A 23,755-nucleotide genomic window follows, 5' to 3' on the forward strand; every position below is an offset into this window, starting at 1 on the left:
GCCCAGTCGTTGTTGGTCATCCGCCGAGTACACACCTACGGTACGACGCCCCGCCACCTGCCACGTAAAACCAGCGACTAATTATTTTAATCGTTTTAATTATCTTCCGATTTTGTCCTCGCGGGGAAAGGACTACCGAAAGCGCAATGCCGGCGCTTCAACATGTAAATATAATTTTATTTTACTTTTATTCATACAGATTTCATATAATTGTTTAAAGTTTTATTTTGCAATATTGTTTATTTAATAATTATTGGTAAATTGAATAATTTGACGCAATTCCTAATGGTGCATAGAGTATTTAAAACTGATTTCACAAGGTCACGCAACCTACATCCGTACTGTACCTTAGCATCTATCGATGCATAGGGTATTTTAAATGTATTTCGTAATAACACGCAACCTGGATCCATGTTCTATGGTGCGCGAGGTAATAGATTTAACAATTATAATACAATGTTATCTTAATTATAAATTTTAGTGTTAAATTTTTATTTAACACTATTCTCTTGAATACTTTCTAGTTTATATATTTTGCTTTTAATTCACGTTTATATTTAAAACATATATAAATCGAGTCTTTCATAAAGTTTTGATTAATTATGTAACAGCTGTAATCTTAATTAATTTACTAATGAATCCTCAGCGCTCTAGATTTTATTTTAATTGTAAATTAGTACAGTAACTAATCATACTTTCGGGAAAAATAATTCGATAAAGTTTCTAACAGAATTCGAAATAAAATACCATCAGTTTATCGGAACAATAGTTTTTTTCTAGTTTTTAAATTATAATACGTGCGTACTACGTATTGTACGATATGCGCCTGTTTCTAGGCCATATTTTATACATGTTTGCTGAGTAAATTGCATTCTCATGAAAACTTGCTAGGCGGATTTTAAAATTTAAATTAGCGTTTCGCCAAACACCCATTTATGGTAAATTCTCATGAAAAAAAAATCCCTACCTACTAATTGTAATTTTTAAAAGGTGAGGTGGCATTGCGTTATTATGTTGCAATTTTTCCTTTTAGAATTTTCATATTTTTCTAACGTGCCTACAATGTTTGCATTCGCTAAGGCAGAGGGGTTACACGGGCCGTCATTGGTCAGAGCATCTCGTTCTCGCTCGCCGATTGGTCGTAGGTTCAGTCTATTTATTTTATATTGCGGTAGGTCGCGCGTGCCACGTGTGAATTCATTTTGTCGTACCAGCTGACAGCTTTACGTTAGACATGTACCACCGAAGAGTAATACTTATTTAAAACATTTTTTAAACTTTTAATTAACTAAGAATTATTGGAAAATGTATTAAAATTGCATTTTTATTATACGCAAAGTAACAAAGCGATGCAGGGCATTCCAACGAGTAGTATAATTATTAGATTTGTTCTACGCATTGTTGAATTGATGTTTTTTAAAAATATGTATTTTATTCTTGAACCATGTTATTTTAACACGTGTGATTTCACTCTTGTGTCCGGGCGGTTAAAGAATACAGTTTTGTATGTGAAATGGGACCAGGACCCTGGACGAGTATTTTCGACTCGACGGCTGCTCTTTGGTAAAAATCCTGAATAAGGATGTCTAGCGGAGTCAAGTCCGCTTCATTCTGTAGTAGTTGACGCATTTGCCTACCATTTTTAAGGTCATGGGTATGATTTCCAGCAGGATGGACGTGAAGTATAGATTTTAAAGGTTGTTCAAACCGCAATACTTCATTGGTCCTGGACTGGCACCTGATGCGTAAGACTAATTCTTTACCTTAATGTAACAGATTGTCGACATACGCTGCATTAAGTGTACCAATGCAGTGCCCTATGCACCATCTGGTACGGACAAGGATATGATATTTCGAAACCGTGTAAAACGAGGTTCCAACGTTCATTTTTGATTTCGACATAATCCTAAAATAACATATTAAAATATTATTTTGTAGACTGCTTTTAATTGATTACATTTACCACGACGGAAATAATTTCTTTTACCCGCAGGTGAGTTTCTTTAGAATAATGATTTCAAAAGTCTCTTGCACAATTCAAAATATGATTGTGAAATAATTTTAAAGCAAACTTTGTATTTTTTAAATATTTGTTTATAGAATATAATAGAATCAAAGGAGAACTTAAACGCAATTTAGGATTAAATTTAGACTTAAAAAAGAAGAATCTATAAAGTACATTTTATTTTATATACAATTGGAAAATAATCAGTTATATTTTTTAGTCCAATGGTTAGTTGAATAAAGATAAACCCTAATTAGTTATTTAGAAAATTCATGTTTTGAGTTTGTCTAAATTTTTGTAGACATGGATTAGATTAGAACAGGTGGAGAATATTTTTTAGAGAAAAGAATATTGATTTCTAGACATTTACAGGGCTAACTTTACGCGTTGTGCAGCATTCACTTTTCTGCCAATGTTTGAATATTTAAATTCCTTTAATTTTTTAAACTGTAGATTTTTGTGAAAAGGAGCTGAAACTCAATATCATCCGCATCAATAAAGGTTTTAACTATTCAAGTCGATTAACAAATATACAAGAATTTAAGAAATAAGAGTCTTCAAACGTAGGCAGCATGGTAAATGTTGACATAGTTTGTAAAGTGGCAACTTAAACCAGTCAACGATAGGTCATTATTTCTGTTAATGCCTAGACTTCCATATTTCCTTCTCTAAAATGTTCTCCATCTCAATTGTAATAGATTATAGAATTCAGTTTTGCTTCAAAACTATGACACCCAAACATACTGTTCTTTTTCCGTTATTTCGTCAAGAGTATTTAATTTTGGCAAATAATCTTATACGAATTTTTTTGAAAAATCATTTCGTTTTTATTTTAGTTAAGCAATACGGATTTTTCAAAATTTATTACTTTTGAATTAAATTAGTTTTGTGTACGTGTGGATTTTAAGAAATTACCGGCAAAAATGAGTCACTATTACCGTACATTGTACTTTGCGTTTTTAGAGGAGCGCCTCATTCGAAATTTCATCATATTTTGCAATATTCTGAATATTTTTTGAAATGTATTTATTTTCTCAGTCAAAAAAATAGCCGCATTGGAAATATTGACAAAATACTTCAACAGTGAGAACATCTTTACGAAGTGAATATATGGAACTCTTAAGGCTTACTACTGGATTTTTTTAAAATTCAAATAATATATTAACACAATTAAGTTCAAACAAACTAAAAAATCTAATTCTCCCGCTTATTTCTAGCAAGCCTTTATATTTTTTCTTTGCCTTCTATAGTTTTAGCATGTGATTGCAATTAATGTTCCACAGGACGAGAGCTGCCCCTCGCCCGACATGCCAACTGCCGAGATCCTGTACCGGCACTCCATCAACTCGCTGTTGGGGCTCCAGGCGCGCCCCGTTGCGCCCCCCGAGGGGGACACACTCCTGACCATCTCCAGCCTGCTAGGGCTCCAGGCCAACTCGCCTAGAATCTGCATTCCGACATCTAGAAACTCCCTGGTCGTGAGTAAAATTCACTATCCATTATTGATTTTTTGAAAAATGCATTCATTGAACTGAAGAAACTCAAATGTTTTTTTTTCGTTTAATTATTTTTTTTTATTTTTAACGTTTTCCTTACTTTCTTTTTTATTTTATTCACCTATTTTAGATCTTAATTTTAATGTCTTTTCATTTTATTTTTTTTAATACTTTTTAAAAATAGTTTATACTATTTTGTCTGGTTTGGAGTTTTTTTTCTTCTTATTACTGTTTTTATTTTCAAGGCATCAAAAAAAAAAATTATATGTTCATTATTTTATGTGTATAATATTCAGAATATTTCATCGAACATCTAAAAGGCTTAAACGATAGTTGGAAATCTGGATTGATCAATATATTTGTTTAATTTATTTGATTAATGACAATTTAAAAATCTGATCTTAACTGTATATGCGATTTAAAAATCTTTTTTTTCACTTTTAGTTTTTGTGACATATTTTCGACGTACATGGGAATACATATTTTTCTTTTTTTTTCCGTAGTAATGAGTTTCTATATGTTATAGAATTTAAGAGAAAAGATTATGTATATATATATATTAGAACTTAACTATAAGCATCTGCTGACGAACCGTTATTTTATGCATATCAGTAGGACTTTATAATTTGTATTTTAATTTTTGTTTTTGATAATTAATGTCTTTAGATAGGTCGAAAATTGCCTGTAGTATCGCAAACAAACTATCTCTTAGCTTCTAAAATTGATAAGTCTGTATTCTTTTATTTGGATCTTAATTAAAACTAATGTCTGATGACAATCTGTTATTTAATAGTTCATAGGGATTTTAATATATATTTTTTTATAATTTATTAATACAGTAATAACATGTGTATTTCATTATAAAAATGTAATGATGCAAGAAGCGCATTAGCGCAGCTTCTTAAGTATAAAGAACTTAGTTAATCTAGATGCCTCGTTTACTCTTTACTTTTAAGTATTCAGAATAATGTATGTCCAGTGCCCAATATTTTATAGGTGTTTAAATATGAGAACACTTTTGCATTATAGTTACTGCGGTGTTTTTTCAGTATTTTATTCTGCGGCAGTTCAGTATTTTTTAATTTTTTAAGACTATCAGACTAAGTCAAAAAATATTTTTATGTATCGTATTATCATCATTTTTTAAAGTTTTCTAATTTTGAAACTACTCTGCGTGTGTAGTCCCTAGTTGTCGTCGGTGAATTGTACCGATTGGTGAGTTGGCTTCCCGAAAACTATCCAACGCTGTAGTTGATTGGTTGATTAGCAACAATTTGTGTCGTGATTCAAAGCATTTCATCTATTAAAAACCCTTATTACTATTTTTCATACATTTTCGAGATACTTCGCCATGCTATTAAATGTTCTAATTTTTACCGCGTGCAAGAAATATTTTTTTTAATCGGATTTATTGTAGCACTGTACTTTCTCTTTGATTTCAAAGAATACTGAGGTTTGCATTATATCTCGCTGAAAATCGACCATAGAACTACGTCAGTTGGTTAAACTGTATTCATAATTCAAGTCCAATTTAGGGTAAAGACAGTTAATTTCTAGAAGTGCGAAATGTGTGTTGGTTGGTACGATTGCCTACCACATTAAATATTTCTAAATTTAAATAAAATATTTGCGTTCTTCTGATTTACCAAAAGATTAGTCTTAAATAGCCGTGTTAGAAAATGGGGAACAGTTGTTATAGAGCTGGTTTTAACTTGAACCTACTGATTCGGAGCCCGCGACACAACGGGAACACAACCCGGTCTCGTTACATTTTAATAATTTTCCTACCCGTATCCTGGATAGAAGCGTACAGTGCAAGATGGAATTAGTTTCCTAATTGCGGTGCATTTCGATTACTTGAAACATGAAGCCAAGATGAGCAGTCTTACGTATCAGGTCCAGTCCAGGACTAAGACATATGAAAGTGAAAGTGACGCATTAAAAAACGTAGGTATTTTATGTCGACCTTTCAGAGAATCGAATCTGTAACTTCAGGCATAATAGGCAAACGCTCAAACCAGTAAACCTCGATGCAGATAAAACACTTGTTCGGGTGTCTATTTCTATTTCACATAAATGTTAACAGGAAATAATGTATTACGTGTCCTTTTTTCGCAAGTCAAAATTCACGTTTTAGAAAAAATAATACACGAAAGGAGTCCCTAAGATTTATTTTGAAAACACCATTCTTAGATTGCTCTTTATAAAATTAAATTTAATGTTTGTCATCTTCTCCAGCTTTGATGCGCATTTTTAAAAAAAATATTTTAATTTCCAAGAAATATGTATGCTCAGCAAGAACACAAGTCAGTATAAATCCTGCCTTTGCCCCTTCTCTATAAATGAAAGAGTTGTTTAAATGCAAAAGGTCTTATTTAAATATTCTAATTTTCTCATGAGGATAAGTTACCATCAGCATCGGGAAAAAATAGATTTTGATTGTTTTATGGAAAAATTTACAGAACTGATTTCACAACAGCACGAAATTAACACGTTTGAAAATAAATTAGAACAGAGTTATGGTTCCGTGGCACGGACTCGCCGACTCACTCAAAAGGTTTGAACCCTGCTGTACCAAAAGTTTAACTAATAGTAATTATTAACAACTCGTTTAAAATGCTCTAAAAATAAATATTTGGGGAAATCTTTACGAAAATATTTTTTAAAGAATCAAAATTTTATACCATTTATATGTAAAAGCATTTATTACCACCGTATTTTTGGACTCGGAGATTTTTAAATCTGTAAAAATTCATTTTATATTTTAAAGTAATTTTTAAACGAACGTGTCGCTTTTATTTTAAATAGGAAAACAAGTATTAATTCAATTGCAAAAATATTTTCTTAGTTACAATTCTTTCTGGATTTCTTTATGAAATTAACAAACGAGAACGTTTCCAATCGCAGAAACTAAAGAAATCGGATATAACTGAGCATTTTTTTTTCAACATAGCACAAGGTACCTGTAACTTATAATATATATTTTGCCACGTTAAATTTTTCGTTTGGACCCATGTATATTTTTTATTGATACAACCGTTTTTAGACCTCTTGAATTTTCATGGTTGATTACGTCAGGCGTATTATTTCAAATAAAATAATGCTATGTAATAATATTGTAATTACAAAGATTTGATATTATTTATATTTCACAACTGCGAGAAATATTATTCTAAATGTCTGCGTGTTTTTTTTCAACTATGAAATTCCTGTGCTTATATTTTTTTACATTTAAAATAGATTAATAAGAAAATTTTATCTAAAATTTTAAAATAGAAATGAAATTCTTGATTTGTTGCAACAGAGAGGGAAAACATTTTTGAGAAGTGAATGAATATAGAAGTCTTAAGTATTTACAGGGCTTACGACCTGTCATTAGCTGGTTTAAGTGGAAACTTTAACACGCTGTGTAACATTCACCTTTCTACCTATGTTTAAACATACAAAGTAGCCACTTAAACTAGCCAATGATGGGTCGCGAAAGCAGAAACTTCCATATTCCCTTCTCAAAAATGGTTTTCTCTTGCAACCAATTTAGATCTAAATAACTCCCTGGGGAGGAAATCCAGCCTGTCTATAAACATTTGGACATACTCAAAACATTGTTGGATAAACGAAATTCTTCAGGTGGTCTTTTCACATAGTTTGTTAAAACAATTATCCGACACGTGTATTCATTTTCAATATAAGATTTTTGTGTAAAAGAAACACTCGAACAACAATGAAAAATTATTTGTATTTAATGTATTTGCCATCGTGGCATTATGTGCTTTTGACAATAATGAAATTAATTTACAAGATTCCGGGATCTAAATAAAGACTTATTTAATGCATACGCACTGATTATTTTGCGTGGCATTTACTTCTGTCTACCAATTCCGGAGCGATAGTCTCTCGTTCTTATTCAGACTTGATCATGGTGACATCCGTCAATACCCTACATTGAAAGTAATTGTTATGTGAATAGTAGATCAGGTGTCCAGTATTCTGAGAAATAATCTTCAAAATGAGAAAAAGCACATTACGCCTACGTTGCGTTATATCTCAACGGAATTAATCTAGGATCGGATTGTAATGGGAATCTACATAATTATTTTAATTAGGTATATTAATTATATCGGGTTGGGGTCCCGTGGCTGGTATTTCCATTTTCTAATAGTGAAAGATTTTAATTTGTTGCAAAGGAGAGGGAAAACACTTTTGAGAAGGGAACATGAAAGTTTTGGCATTTACATGGCTTATGATCTGTCATTGGCTGGTTTAAGTGGCCACTTCACACACACACACTGTGTAACATTCACCATTCTGCCTATGTTTGGACATCCACATTTCCTCAACTCTTCCATCTGTTGAATTTTGTGAAGTTAAACGAGCTGGAACCTTTATCATGTATGTGAGATTCATCCGCCTGAACCAATTCACCTACTAGGCTACGCCTGAAAACAATTTTCCAATTTTTATACTTCTTTTACCAGGTAGTTAATTCAACAATAGGCAGAATTGTGAATGTTAGTGTGTGAAGCGGCCACTTAAACCAGCCTGCAAGCATTTGGACATACTCAAAACATTGTTGTATTTACAACTCGTTGAAAATGGTCATCGAAATTGAAATATTTGGCTAAATTATGAGAATAATATTTATTTTATATTAAAATAATAATTATACGGCATTAAATATTTAAATTAGATGAAATTAAACTAAACCTGAAAAAATCACTTTAGAGGATATCACCATATATAACTCTGTTTTTGCATACAGACCTTGCTTCTTCTGCATTCATACGTCTTCTCTTGCACGCACGCACTTTCGAAAAGTAAATCTTCAAGTATTTGTTTGATTTGGTTATTCATACACATCCTAAATCATTTTAGTCGTTCTTTCGCCGTCCATTCGCTCAAACCAACGCATAATTCCTTCCTTGATTTTGTCGATAATACTTATCTTAGCCTTACGTGATGCACAGAAATCGACATTTGTGCATCTACCGTACATATTTTTACAGCACATTTGCCTAAGAGATCGCATTTCGACCCCACCATCCTACTTTCATCTTAGTTTTTACAATTCTAAACTTAGATTCCATACATACGGGTGAGTCGTCACCAGGACTCCATTGTGAACTGGTAATTTCACTTCCCGCGACAAACATTTATTTGTCAACGTTGATTTTAGTGCACCGTTTACCCTGTTCCGGTACTCACCCTCCGCCTCCTTTAAATATTTTTCTTAGTATTTCTATCCCTAAACAAACATACTTGCCAGATACACAAAATTTTCGATCTGTTTTAGGGTGATCTAAGTGATCTCACATTTAGTCATACTTTCATTTAATTCAAACGTCTCTTATTCTTATTGATGTAAAAATTAATGTCAAATTATTGTTATCTCATCGAATCGGAACCCCCGCGCGTTAGGCAATCGTCTTAGCCATTACACCACGGGAACTGCCATATTTTCCTTAGTGAGTGCAAATGTTATGAAATGGTGACATAATGCGCATTTTATTTATTCGTTCTCAACCATTGCTCACACTTTTTATTGCATCATCAATTGCAAATTTGTGAAATCTGTTTAACCCCAAACGATAAACAACTTGGTAATGTCCATATTCCTCACATTTAACGAAATAAAAGCAATAAAGTACTATTGTTTCCTCAGCCTTAGGAAAATTCTGTGTGAAACTAAGATGCCCATTCATTGTACAGCCATAAGTGTACGGCTTATGTAGTTGGGAGATATTAAGAAGTACATACAATATAGTATCAACCTCTTTCTCCCCCTGGTATTAATATTTGTATGTTGGGCGTGAGGGGGCGCAATTGAACATTTTGCATTTGATATATTCGGTACAGCGATGTTTTTCATGACCCGTTCGCTTCCTCTTTGGTGTTATTATTTCAGCGAAATGTCTGCGGGAATATAATAAAAATGGCCTGGAAAAAATTCAACACTAGAGAATTGGCAAGATGTCGGTCTATTGAATGCGTCGGGGTCGGGGCCTTCGCTTGCCTTTCCATGCTGATTGTGTGTGATTCAAGATGAACTTTTATTGTACTGCGCCAACATTTTGGATTTATTATTTTACTCGAGACATTTAATATTATTATGCACTTAACATTATTTTAAGTAACAGTAATCCGGTGTATGTTTTATTATTTCACAGAACGCGTACTATCTATCTGTAATTGCTAATATATTTCAAAATAAATAAATATTAAATAAAAAATATCGTTCTTGTGATTTACACAAATATTTTTATTTTGGAGCCATATTTTTTCTGTCGTAAATAACCGTTAGAAAATGATAAGCAAGTTGTGGTAGAGCGGGGTTTGAACCTCGGACCTCCTGATCCGGAGTCCGCGACATTCTACGGGACCACAAACTGTTTTTTTTTATGTCGTTTAAAAAAATATATAAATAGTGAAAACATAAATGGTGTTAAACATGAAAATATAAATAGTGTCATTGGGAACAAAAAGTTTTATTTTATACTTAAAGAACTTACGGCATGGAGGTTAAATATAATTATCTTAGGATTTTCAGTTATAACATTGTTTGTTCATAAAATGAATTTGTCTACCTACACAATTATACATATCAAAAAATAATATGAAATGTAATCTAAGAAACCTAAAATCTGAAAATATTTGCCGCTACCGTGGTGAAAATGACTAAAATCAATATTGAATTTTCGCAAACTTGGGTGTTTAAGGCATCTGGGAAAAAAACGTACAAAAATGAATTTGAAAAAAAACATATTTTTCTAATGTTCTAATTTAAGTGCCATTGAAAGGTTATGTTATTGAAAGTAAATGCAAAATTTGGATGTACATTAAAATTTCTTAGTCGCACTTCAAATGAAACCCTAACTCCTTTGACTGAACAAAATTGTTTTTATTTTGTAAAATAAAAACATTTCTTGATATCGGCGCACAGTTTCAAGGAATGCGTTTTGCCGCTGTTGTGATGGGAAAAAGCCGAAAATTGCCATTTGAAAGGAGCAGACTATATTCATAGAATTGCCCATTAATATTAACATTTTCAACTCGATATACTCGTAAAAATGTATTGTTCAGTTTTATTCTCGAATTATGCAAATCCGGCTTAACTATTTTCACTCGAAACAATGCGTTTCTAAATTATATTATCTTAAGAATGCTTTTTATTTTATATTAGCTTTAAATCCTAGTAGTTGGTCACAATTAATTGCTCAAACATAATTACTGAACATCTCTTATCTTAAACAGCGATTAAAGAAAATTAGTAAATATTTATGTAGTAAATTTTATTTTAACAGATATAATAATTATTTCATATAATAAAACTGAGAATGCGGTAGGTAATATTACTTTTTATTAGTAGTCCTGTCGTGTGTTGTTTAGTCGATTTGAAACACGCGGTGGTCCACAAATAATGGCGTCCTTATTGCAAGATAGAGTACTTATACGTCTGTGATAAAATAAATATTTTATAAAATCCAAATTAAATATAAGTTTCTTCTAGGCAACGATACCTTCTAGTTTAGATTCTGCAATAAGTGATTGTGGTTCTTTTTAAAAAAATGTTATTCATTTTACTCAACCACTATTTTAGATATCAAACTATCTTAATACCGGTTGACATGTAAGCATATTTAAAAATATATTTTTAATTTGATTGTATTTTTTAATTGAATTTTTTTACACCACAACAGGCCAGGAGGCCCAATTACAGTGGTGAATTACATCACAGAATGCCCAGGCTTGAAAAAAATCACATTTGATTTTTGTGTTCTTACCGGGAATCGAACCCGAAACCTTCCGTGTGTGAGTCAAGCGCCTTGACCACTACACAACGGAGGCCACCTAAGATAAAGCTAAGAAGTAAAAGGCTATGCTAAGAAATATTTCTGCAAACGGTGCTATAACGTCGTGTTACATTAAGCAACATACGAGATTTTTAAAAATACATATATTAAAAAATTGAAATTTACAGTTTATTTTTTCATTTTCCATAATTTATAGAAATAATCTTTACTACTTCTTCTTCGATGATTTTAAATAATAAGCGATATATCACGTCTTGTATGAGTTAACATTGCACAATAATGGATTGTGTATTGCGTAATTAATTGCGTAAAACTAGAATGTAATATTTACTTTTTGGGTTTTTTTTTGTAGGTGCTCATAAAATATCAATAAAATCGGGTTAATTCTTCAGCGAAGATCTATCTAGGATTCAGACTTAAATATGTAATTGCTGGATAGGAATCAAATAAGCGAATAAATATCAGTATAAACGAATTTCTTTAAAAGAATCTAGTAGATATCGTATTCCGCCATTGTGCATAACGTATTGGGTACCTATGTATACCTATATTGATGGCATCCGCTCGGATTTACATGATGCCGATGAAGCTTTATGTGAATAATATTCTAGAATCTCCCCTTAGAGCAGATTGCAGATTGCCAACTAGTATACATTAATTTCCCGCCCTCGGCTTCGCCACTTCGGCCGAGTTTGTGCGTCGCATATTTTCTTTTATTTCGGACGAGATTCTTAAAATGTTAAATTCATGACTATAAAATAATGCAATATACAGCGATATGTAGGACTTTGTTTACTTATATATGGTGCACATTCATATCAATAGCCACATGGGCCGATTTCATAAGATTGTAAAAATCCACACGATACCATAAAGTTGCAATGGGTGAATTGATGTTTATTATAATTATTTTTATTTAATAGCAGGCAAAGAAATGAAATTCTGGATGAGTGTTTTCGACTCGATGGATATTCTCAGGTAAAAATCCTCTAAAAGAAAATCATGTGGAGACAAGTGGTTGGTACGTTTGTCTGCCACGCTTGAGAAATTCATCACCTTACCTTCCATGTAACGAAAAATATTCAGATACGCTGCGATAGGCTCTGTCAGTCAGAAACGGTAATGTTCTCGGACGGGTGAAAAAAGATAAACAGTTAGTTACTGAAGACCATAAAGAAAAGAAAACTAGAGTACTTTGGGCATGTGATGAGAGGCGAAAAATATAACATTTTACAAATCATTCTGCAGGGAAGGATTGAAGGAAGACGCAGTGCAGGTAGAAGGCGCATCTTTTGTCTAAAGAGCTTGCCGTGGCTGGTTCCATTGCAGCAATCAGTCCTTGTTCAGGGCAGCTGCCAACAAAGTGAGAATGGCTGCGATGATATCCAACCACTATCGGGGAAAAGAACGATAAGGAGAAGAAATGAAATAAATTACGATCTAAAAAATTCATCGGACGTCTCACGGAAAAAATAATGATATATGATATATAATAATAATGATAGTTACTAAAAACGTGGTAAAATATTGTATTTTTATTATATTACGTGGCGGCGAGCTAGACTCAGCGCAGGAGTCTCTTAAATGATATTTTTGACAATATTGGCAGAGAGTAACATTGTGTAACGTAATTTAATATTATTTGCGATGGTACGCCAGACAGTTAGCGGGTCGGCTGCATTCTGACCTCCCTTCTCCATCTCCGAGCGATATCAGGCTACGAGAAACTAATAGTTCGCGATAGAAGTATATCTAGTTTTATTTTGCACTGATATTTGAACTATATAAAACTCCATAGCAACTATTTGTGTATATATCGCACCTCTGATAAAATAATCATAACCCAAACAAGATTTTGAGTTAATTATAAAAACTTGAACATGCTCAAATATAGGCATAATCCTAACTTTACGATTTAACCACTTTTCGCTTTACGACACACTTACACTGCCATTCTCAAACAGTTTTTAACTTTTAACTTTAGGAAGTTCGAAATTTTTTCAAAAAATTAAATATATATATTTTTTGACAAATCTAAATATAACCCATCGCCATTGCTAAAAGGGTGAAATGAAACGCAAAAAATGTTTTTAAGAAATATTATTTTATTTAAGATTTTTACATTACATGGTGCAGTACTTAATGATATTATACGTCTTTGCATAATATTTTAGTATGTTAAAATCGGATTGTTAGAATCGGGATTTGTCACCCTAAGAATATACATTTTTAACTATTTTCTTTTATTCAGAAAACATACAGTACAATCACTTTTGAAAAAATAAAATATTTTTAATTTATTTACCAACCCTTACGGATTATTACATTCATTTTACAAAAATAATATATAGTTTTTTTATTTATACTCCGTTGTTAATAATTGTATTTTTTACGCGTTTTGAAAAGTTTGTCAGAGTCTTGTTTAGTTTTGTCTGATAGTTTATTGTATCATTTCAATCCCCGATTTATTAGTCTCGATTGTCCTTGTCTTGTTTTGGAATGTTGTATGTGATATTGTTATATTCTTGTATTATGTCCATGTTTATTACAATTTTTTTTCAAGTTTTAGTTCTTTATCTACAATGATATCAGTGAATAACTTATGAATAAACTTTAAAGATTCTAGTTGAAAAAGTACATAAACATTTAATTGTTAGTTTCTTTTATATATAAATGTTTATATTTAGAGTTCTTTAGTTGGTGTAAGGATAATATACATAGTGTTATAGTATACAAAATTAGACTTATCTCTAATGGACCAGTGAAGTTTCCATGTTATGCATGGAAATACATATTACATGCTAAGGTTATCAATTAACAATTTATTTTTTTAAGTTCAATAATATTATAAGGGGAAAAGACATATATGAAAATAGTTTAAAAATTAAAATTAAGAAAAAAGTTATTTCAACAGTTTCTAGTTAGTACATATATGGAAATAATATAAAATAAAAAAAAGAAACTTACTAAAAGTAACTAAAAAGTAAGAATTAAAATAAATAAGAATAAAAAAACATGCCAGAGTGCAAAGAAAAACTTTTTTTGAAAAGAAAAGTAATATATACATATATATATATATATATATATGTATAACTATATAACTCCTATTCTTTTGTTAAGGATAGTGATTATTTTTTATCTTCAATAAAGCTTCTAATAAATTCTAAAACACCTGTCTTAGCACGCTTGCTGAAAAAACACGAAACATATCTTTACAGATTTCACTTCTATATTTCACAATTCCTGGACTTATATTTCTACATAGCTTAAGTAACGAATGCAGTAAGTGCCCTTAATAATATTGTGTGGATAAAAATAAGCAAGTTTAATGATAGTTTATATTCATCATTACACTTTCCGCACCTAATGGTGCATAGGGCACTGAATTGGTACACCAACCGTAGCGTATCTTGATCATTTTTATTACGTGAAGATAAGATGGTCAGTCTTACCTTCAGGTGCCAGTCCAGGGACCATGAACTATTCTAGTGCAAAAACACTTTTTTAGATCATTATGAATCGAACCCGAGACTTCTTACATGTTAGGCAAACGCGCTGACCACTACACCACGAGACCAAAACATTTATTTCAGGCACATATAAAAATTTACTAGTCTTGTTTCGTGGAATGATAGCACTGTGTTTTTTTATTTACTTATTAATTATATCGTATTTACAACCGTAATCCAAACTTCAAATGAAGCGACCGATTGACGTGATTGTTTTAACAGGTGTAGCCGGAGAGCTGACAAGTGTTACAAGTTACTTTTCATCTCGAAAAAAATGTCGCTCTCGGGAAAATTCTTAGTGAAAAAGGGGATTAATACTAAAACAGAAAAACGATACTATGTCACCATAGAGTTAACAGATCAACGCTTTAAAAAAAGTGATGGTTTGAAAACCGGCAATCGATGCAGTTTACTTCTTATCCAGAAAAAAAAAAATTGTTATATGAAGAAATAAATTTATCTCTAATACTATGTTGTTACTCGCGAGCGCAGTCGCTGGTAAAATCTAGTCTTATTACAGACACACATTATTACAGAATTATTACAGACATACATTAAATGTGACTTAATACATCCCGATTCATTAAAATCCAAGATGTATAAGTAAATCGAAAAATAATAATAAAGCGACTTTTCTGGGTTATGAAATTTTGCAAGACAATGGGTACAGTACAGTAAACCAGTACACTGAAAAAAATGTGTATCTGGTGGAAAGACTAGACATAATGATGGTTGCATGGACGGTATGCGTACACAAATAAAATCTGTATCCCAAACTCACACAACTATTGCATTGAGTTATAATTAACGTTAAAAAATATGATATTTTTTTATTAAATTATCTAAATATGTATTGAAAATGAACGATTGATCCTTAAACATATACATATATTCATTTCCGTACCCCAGTATTCTCGATGTCGGAAAATAAATCTAATGATGAAAAAAGTGTGCCGGGTTGATGTTCGTAATTTAATAAATTAAAATTATTCTACACTGTTATTATAAATAAAATAATCGAATACGATTCTTCTCTCGTACAATTTAGTCTCATTGACATGACGAAAATAAACGAAAGTTTAAAAATCTTACATGTAAATACATGCTGCGCTCTTTCATTTTTTGTATAGATTGACTACAAATGTATTGTTTGTGTTTTTAGGATGCGTTTCAGAATAGTCCAGAGGCTGGCCAGACTCCGCGTTCCTTACTACCGCAATATTTTCCACCCAGGAATGTCAGCTGCTTCGGTAGCTACAGGTAACTACAACTGTTAATATGTATCAAATCTAATATGCACCACAGTAAGCCAAAATAATTATATTTGTTAGCATAAACAGCTTACTAGAGCTCTGTTGATGCCTAAACTTCCGCATTCTTCTCAAGGAAGTTATCGATCATTGTTGAAATATATATAATCAATCCTAATACAGAACCACGATATCCTAGAGGGTTGAATCCAATACTACGATTTCTATCAAGAGTTGGAAATATTTTTTCACATACATCACGGTTTTATATTGTTAATTATTTAAGATGCTTTTTGACTCATGGGTGTTGATTTTTCTCCCTTCCCTTCCTGTTTTTAATACGTGGGTAACTTCTGTGAAATTTTGAAATTATGTTTTTTTCATTATACTACGCTCTACATATTCTGTAAAATTTAACTAAAAAAAATAAATTTCGAATCTTATCTTTCTTGCCTGGGTCCCTGTATTATTCACTACTTTGGTACTTTTAATACCTCATGGCATGTTCATCTTATTTTTTTTATAACTTAATGGAAATAAGCTATTTACGATCACAAATTATTATATTTGTATATAACCACTTACCCACTTTTCTATGTCTACCGGTTTCGAGACGTACCCGTCTCTTCATCAGGACACAAACTAAATCAACATGCAAAACACCTTCATCATAGTTGTTTCACAAATATATAAAACCAACACGACATGCATTTTAATAACCAGTGTATTATTTTATTTCTTTAATTGACGGACTTATGCAGTCCATTCTAATTATGGTAAATACAATATCTTATAATAAATACACGTACTAATAAAATAAAATACAACTAAATAAAATTAAAGCTGGGACAAAAAATTACAAATTACTACCTCAAGACAAGATCCGGTCTATCTAAGTGATTTTTTTAATCTATAAAGACTTACACCAAAAACGTCCAGATCTTGTCTAGAGTTTACAATACGACACAATCGGGACATTGGTGCATGCAAGTCTGTGCTGTGTTGATCAAGGAACAGCACATTATTATTCCGTAAGGGTCTCACTGGGTTATTGGGTCTGATTGGGTTATTACAAATTATGTACTTATTTAATATTTCAGTGAGATCGGCAGCGGTTTGGACAGGGTTATTGGCCAGTCGCAACACCGCAGTACTCCGGACTCTGACAACTTGATGTCGTCACCTTCCCCCACCCCTAATATCGACAATTCCATTACAGAGTTAATGGTAAGTGATTATGTATTCATACCTGAAGTGTAATACTAATCATCTGATCGAATGAGGAAACTCTACTTAGCCCTAAGTCGGTGTTAACAGTGTAGCATTTCATTATTATTGCCCTGTGCGCTTTCATATAAAAAACGAACGACCGTTTTGTTTAATAACTCAATCACATAAAAAAAACCACTGTATGCTATTAAAAACTGAACCCGGGTCCTCCTCATTGCTGGCCGGGTGTTTTGTCCACTGGACTATGTAACTTTGACTTCCATGCAAGAAATTGAAAGACAGTTTTTTTCTGTGACAAGTGAATGTTTTTCTAAAAATAATTTTCAGACAAAAATTCTAATACTAGATCGTTTTCTTTTAGAATTGCCTTTCGTTGATGCCGCAGTCAAGTAACAAGTACCAGTCTCAGTATGGATACCAGGATGTCCAGGATGTCCGCGAAAGGAGCGACTCTTCGTGTAAGTTACATTTTTCATTTTAACATAAAAATAATAAATAAATTAACTTTTATCAGTAGGTAATAATGCACGACTCACGCATTAACAGATGTGATATACGATTTGCCTATAAATAGGAGTTGTACAATACATCACACGCCACATACATATTTTTTTATACATACAAAACGTATTTTTTAAAAGGAATGTCATTTTCTTAAATTAATATTTAGGATACAATTTCTGATTAGGATAAATTCAACTTACAGCATGTGCTCACTTTATTTTATTCATGGATAGTTTTTGTAATTTTTCCTCGATCATAGGCAAGCGATATTAAATACAACATAGTGTAATAGTGCTGAAAATAAAGAAAAAAATCGAATCATTTGCAAAACGACATTGCATACAGCCTTCAAACTATTTAAGTAGGTATTTGTAAATATTTCATAACATAAAAAACATTTGTAGTGCAAAACACTTCCTTAAGAGCACATAAACATTCTAACATCCCTCGTATTTGTGACATTTAAAAAGAGTTTAAATCGTCTAGATTTATTTAACGCTCCATATAGCAGGTACAAAAAAGAACTAACAGACCTTTTCAGAATGACAGAATAGACGTTCTGTCTTTTCGTTTTTGTTTTTCTAGTCTTCAAATCAAATGTAATTTTATACTCATACTTTCCTTCATTCATCCTCTTCCACTCCTTATCGCTTTCCTTATTTTTCTTTCCCACTATCTCCTTGTTCTGTCAATATTTCTTTATTACTAGAATATTATTTTATTTATTGTTTTAACTCGTCGCTTTATTTTATGAAAGTAAAGTGAATATATATAATTGGATGATAGGGTCTTGTTTGTCACTTCAATATCAATATAAAACTATGCTTAGGGTTTGCAGATATAGAAAATTTAATTTGTGGTTACATTAGTATAATGCTATGTATAATTGGTGTATACCAAATAAGCTATTTACAAATTATAGCACTGAAAAACTGTCTGATAAAATTATAAGTGAGCATCTTCTGTTTGCTCCAAGTACATTATATAATTTTGTTTAATGTTTTAATTTAATATTAAAATGCAGGATTTTAGTTTCTTCCCATAAATAATATTTATGACCTATTGAAAGTATTTATTCAGTGATCCATTCATAATCCAACTAATAATATGAACAAGAAACTTTTTGTATCCATAACTAGTAATATACCTATTACAAATAGTTTAAAAACAGTGAAAACAAAAAAATAGATAAAACATTAAATTTCTAAGTGTCAATTTTTTTACTTTTAGATAAAGAGGTAGAGGTACAGGTCTCTGAAATTGAGGAAATGCATTAAGTGTGCAGTTCCTCTTGATGAATATTGAGTATTTGGATTTTTTAAAATTTTATTTCCATAGTAAAATTAGTTGATGTCCTATAATTCGAAGGCACTATTAGGTAAAAAAATATATATAACTAGTATAAAAATTGCTAAGTAAATTGAAAGAAATGCCTGCCCAGAAACAGGAAATCTAACACAACATATACTAACGCTGCAACTGATTTACAAGAACCTGTGACGTAGTTCAAAGTAGTTTATTATTAAAACAATTTTTTACGAACTTCTAATTTAAACCGCAAGTAAGAAAACATTTTTTATATTCAATTTCCTTTTGCACTTTTCCTAATTATGATTGCACGGCATTTTTCATTGGAATCGCCGAGACTTAGGTTTCTTATTCCCTAATTTGCAACTGAATATTTTCTACAGCTACAGAAGATGTAAAATGCAGATGGTACGGAGTGCTACCGGCTCGGCGCCTCTCTCCCGCAGGGGGCTTCTCCCCCAAGGTGTTCCTGGGGGGCCTTCCCTGGGACATAACGGAGTCTACCCTAGTTCAAGCATTCCAACCCTTTGGACAAATACGGTTAATAATACAATTTGTTCAATAATTTATCAACTCCATTTGGAGAGCAGAATATCTCTACATTGGTACTAGACTTCTAATAGGTTGTACAATCATTATTTATGAAATATTTTTGAACAAAGTACCTACAATAAATTAGTGAAAAAAAATATGGTGAAAGTTTAAAACTTAAACAAATAAATGCTGAGAGTGGTTAATTCATTATAACTGATTCATTCTTATGTTTAATTTTAAATAGAGAATATTTTTTTTTTTTAAATGTTTGCTCTAAATTTGTATCACAATAAATGAGTAATTTACATAAAATTTATATAAAAGGGCTCTACAAAATTAATACCATCTCAATAAATACAATGAATTGTACAATGTAATTTATCTTAGCCACTTATGTACGATAACAAATATATATTATTTGTGCATATATTTATTCGGCACAAGATTTCCCAGTGAGAAATAGATTTTAAATAAATTATATTATGTTCAACTGTGAAATTCCCAATAAAAAAAAACCCGTAGGTGACTAAAAAGTTTTTGTATGCATTATGATTTTAAGCAGTTTTCAAACGGGACTAAATTTACAGAAGGAATACAATAATTTTAGTAAGTATCATAATAACACTTAAGACTAAAATTCAAATTGTGACGAATAAAATTCATATTGTAATGACTCTGATGAGAGAGATATATATAAAGACATGATAAGTGTATGAAGGTGTTGTCGCAATTTTTTTTAAATCTATTTTTTTACATAAATGAAGATTTTATGTACATCCCTTTCACGTAAAGCAAATTACACCATCAAAAAGTAGCAGAAAGTCTATTTTCATAGTGAATATTATTATTTTATATACAATTGTATCTGTGTTCATAACTTTTACAGCATATTTTTTTGTTTTTGTCTCATAACGCCTTTCTCTGCTTATGTCTTCATATATTAGTATTGATAAACCAAATATTTAGTGTAATTTTATTCTCAGAAATACATAGACAGATTGTTTTTATTTTTTACGTGATACTTAAATGTTCCTAATGTCATTTTTTAATTTACAGAGTGGAATGGCCCCGTAAAGAGCAGTCTGCCATTCAACCTAAGGGCTATGTGTATGTGATTTTCGAGTCTGAGCGACAAGTTCGTTCATTGCTGGAAGCATCGACCTATGACCCGGCAGGAAATTGGTATTATCGCCTGTCTTCAAAGAAAATGAGGTCCAAAGAGGTAAATACAAATGATAGTAAGAAAATGTTTGGTAATAGTCACATAGTAGTGTAGCGGATAATAAAATAAATATAAAACTTCATTATAATAAATATAAAAATTCACTTTAAAAAAATGTGTAAAATTTATCTGCTAAAATAAATCTGAAATATTCTCATAGCCTTACTATTTTCAAAAGGAAATTCCAAATTTCCACATTTAAAATAAATTTTTAATTTGTGAATATACCTACATTATTTTGACAGTGTAAATTTTAAAATTAACAACCTTAAAAACTCAAATTAGATGTGCCCCTTCTGATCCTTTATGACCCATTCAGTAAATATAGGTACATTTTCAAAATGTTTTATTTATTATGTTTTGGTTTATCTCGTCAAATTTTTAACATTCTGACTTTTCAAATTTTCTTAAAGGTTCAAATTATACCCTGGGCATTAGATGATTCAAATTATGTGAAGAGTTCATCGGTGAAGTTAGACCCCTCACGCACAGTGTTTGTAGGGGCTCTCCATGGAATGCTCTCTGCTGAGGGCCTTGCTAAAATTATGAATGAACTCTTTAATGGAGTAGTGTATGCAGGTGAGTAATCATTACTTCTACCAAGGTTACATTCAAATTGATAGAACAAATTAGCATAAAATTAGATATAGGTATTGTTTGAGATTCTGTTTATTTTGTAGAACTCAAAATAAAATTATTAAAATTCCCTTAAAGGCTAACAATTATTGTCAAAAAATTTTAATTTGTTTGATTTTAAACTTCCTTATTTCATAAATATTTATGTGTTAAATTTTTGCATCACATGTTTTAAAACATTTAACTAAAATTATTTCAAAAAGATTTATTTTGTTTTTTTTCCAATAGGAATTGATACTGACAAGCACAAGTATCCAATTGGATCGGGACGAGTGACTTTTAATAATACTCGTTCATACATGAGAGCAGTGAGTGCTGCTTTTGTAGAAATAAAGACAGAAAAGTTTTTTAAAAAGGTGCGTACTTCTGCTAATTAATACACTTGTGATTTTTAAAAAAAACTTAAATTTGATATTTTTAAGAAATCTTTTTTCAACAGGTGCAAGTAGATCCGTACATAGAGGATTCAATGTGTTCAATATGCAATGTCCAGCAAGGTCCATACTTCTGTAGAGAACCCAAGTGCTTTAGGTCAGTATTTTTTTAAAATTGAATTTGAACATAGACTAAAATATCAATATAAAAACTAATAAAAAAATTAGATTAGTAAATAGAAAAACTGTTGTTCAATTAAAACATTTAAAAATAATGTTATATTTTATAATAAAACCTACTCTATGGAAATTAAAAAGAATTTTGTAAAAACACTGTTACAGATTTTTAATGAAATTTACACAATTTTAAACTATGCTTGTAATGTGTGAATACAAAAAATGGTATATTATGCAGCCAGACTTATCGAATTATTTCCCCAGGTATTTCTGCCGCTCTTGCTGGTACTGGCAACATGCTCAGGAAGACTACACACACAAGCCTCTCATGCGGCACTCACGCACCTGCGGCTCTAATGGCATGAACGGCTACGCCTCCCAGGGACACTCGCAGTCTCCCACAGCTTCAGTGAGCTCCTTGGGATGCGGCTCCAACAGCAACGGCCCGACCAATTCTCGCTACAAAAAGATCAGTTCGGGAATGAATAACAGTTGGAACTACAAGAATCTTAAGTGACAAACTTAAATAGTTTTCATTCATGTCTTGTACTTACGACCAGCGCATAAACTTTACGATATTTTTTTTTAGATTTAAAGAGTGATTTGTATTTTAATATACATTTTTTCTTCATAATTTATGGTCCCATCTTTGTTAAGCAATATTTTTGTTAAATTTTTTTGAAGAAACTTATGATTTATGGTTAGAAATAGGAGTTTTCTCGAATAGTGACTGGAAAATGGATATGTTGACGGATTTTAACATTTTTGTACCTTGAGGAACGTTGGTCGATGAATTGATGTGCGTAAAAAATCTAAATTTTTGTTTAGGATGTAAAAAAAAAAATTGACAAAATTGACTTGACAAATTTGACCCAAGAAAATTGTAATTGATCTTTTATTTCAAATCTGTGAAATTAATCCAAACTGTGCAAAAATGACTATTCTTATTTGATTCCTCTAAAAGTACTTGTACTTCACTTATAACTAAGCTGTTAACTATGTAGAATGTAAGATTGTAATCAATTTACTAAAAGTTTAAAAGACTGTATTACCTGAGATATAAACTTTTCAACTTCTTGCTTCAGCATAGACCAAAGGTTGCCTAGTTACCATTTATTTACTTCGAGAAAATAAGTTTATTATAATGTAAAAATGCCTTTAGATACTTACATAAAAATATTTATCAAGAACATTAGATTTGTTAAACTTCCTGCATCAAAATTTTAACTATTTCGTACTGAAATTTTATCGAGATTTGTATTTATTCCGTACGGGTCATTTTAAAATTTTAAAACTTGCTTGAATTTTCTGACATTTTAAAGTTTGGCATTTTATTGAACAAAATTTTAAATAACTTTTCAAGCTAAAGAGGTTTGTAAGTCTCAGAAGTAACCAAATTATAGTTCCTAATAATGTAAGATTTTATCTATTAATTGTGCTACTGATCAAGGAAATAGGCAAAGTTATTATTTATGATCCAAATGTATTGACTTGGATTTTTTTGTTGGTTTATATTATATTTTCTTTATATTAAAGAACTCACTAATGTTTGAATATTGATTGAATATTCAGTCTTAAGGGTACCTATGGTAGTTAAGTTAGAATACTGTGAACATTACTCTTATGTAATGCCTTCGTGCTATTTTTAAAGCATTAGTATTGAAACATTTTGAGCGTCAATAAAATTGGAATGTAACAAGAA

At 31.2% G+C, this 23,755-nt stretch overlaps 1 protein-coding gene across 1 annotated transcript; it reads left to right on the top strand.

Annotated features, from left to right (window-relative positions):
* orb (polyadenylation element binding protein orb) lies at positions 1 to 23,755 on the top strand. The gene is made up of 11 exons (XM_088232574.1): positions 1 to 164; positions 3,289 to 3,483; positions 15,981 to 16,078; positions 17,169 to 17,295; positions 17,660 to 17,756; positions 19,494 to 19,650; positions 20,701 to 20,866; positions 21,280 to 21,445; positions 21,731 to 21,858; positions 21,942 to 22,033; positions 22,318 to 23,755. Exons 1-11 carry the CDS (start codon positions 147 to 149, stop codon positions 22,568 to 22,570), a joined length of 1,497 nt encoding a protein of 498 aa, XP_088088700.1. The 5' UTR covers positions 1 to 146; the 3' UTR covers positions 22,571 to 23,755.

Source organism: Micrasema longulum, unplaced genomic scaffold (genome assembly GCF_059751315.1).
Source record: "Micrasema longulum isolate JH-2025_06_02 unplaced genomic scaffold, ASM5975131v1 h1tg000998l, whole genome shotgun sequence".
In the NCBI taxonomy this organism is placed as follows: Eukaryota; Metazoa; Arthropoda; class Insecta; order Trichoptera; family Brachycentridae; genus Micrasema; species Micrasema longulum.

Excerpts from the sequence above, each read along its gene's own strand:
- orb (XM_088232574.1), top strand. Across the intron at positions 3,484-15,980 it reads CATCTAGAAACTCCCTGGTC|GATGCGTTTCAGAATAGTCC; the intron begins GTGAGTAAAATT and ends TTGTGTTTTTAG. Across the intron at positions 21,446-21,730 it reads TAATGGAGTAGTGTATGCAG|GAATTGATACTGACAAGCAC; the intron begins GTGAGTAATCAT and ends TTTTTCCAATAG.